The 273-nt window shown below is 68.1% G+C and overlaps 1 protein-coding gene across 1 annotated transcript in view; it reads right to left on the minus strand.

The window, feature by feature from the left end:
* Positions 1-11: 11 nt before the first annotated feature.
* The window catches only part of DNAI2 (dynein, axonemal, intermediate chain 2), a gene marked incomplete at its 3' end in the record, with an annotated part of 4,178 nt that continues 3,916 nt past the window's right edge, over positions 12-273 (minus strand). Inside the window, exon 7 of the mRNA XM_009707979.1 lies at positions 12-179. Within this exon, the coding sequence (XP_009706281.1) occupies positions 12-179 (168 nt within the window). The remainder of the gene's footprint in view (positions 180-273) is intronic.

Raw genomic sequence — 273 nt, forward strand, 5'->3', positions numbered from 1 at the left:
GGCCAGGGTACCGGTGTTGAGCGCAGGCAGGCTCACCATGGTGGGCTCGAACTCCAGCGTGACGGCACCCAGGGCGTTCTCCAGGAGCCCTTTCCGGGTGATGTCCAAGACCAGCATCTCGGTGGGCTCGGACAGCTTGCGGATGTCCCACCACAGGACCTGCAGGGGACAAGCAGTGGGAGGGGGCTGCAGGGGCTGCTCCCAGCTCAGCCGTGGGTGCTGGGGAGCTGAGCGTCCTGGAGCCAGGCAGCTGCCCTCCACCAGCCCACGCTG

This window comes from Cariama cristata, unplaced genomic scaffold, assembly GCF_000690535.1.
Source record: "Cariama cristata isolate BGI_N322 unplaced genomic scaffold, ASM69053v1 scaffold22099, whole genome shotgun sequence".
Lineage (NCBI taxonomy): Eukaryota > Metazoa > Chordata > Aves > Cariamiformes > Cariamidae > Cariama > Cariama cristata.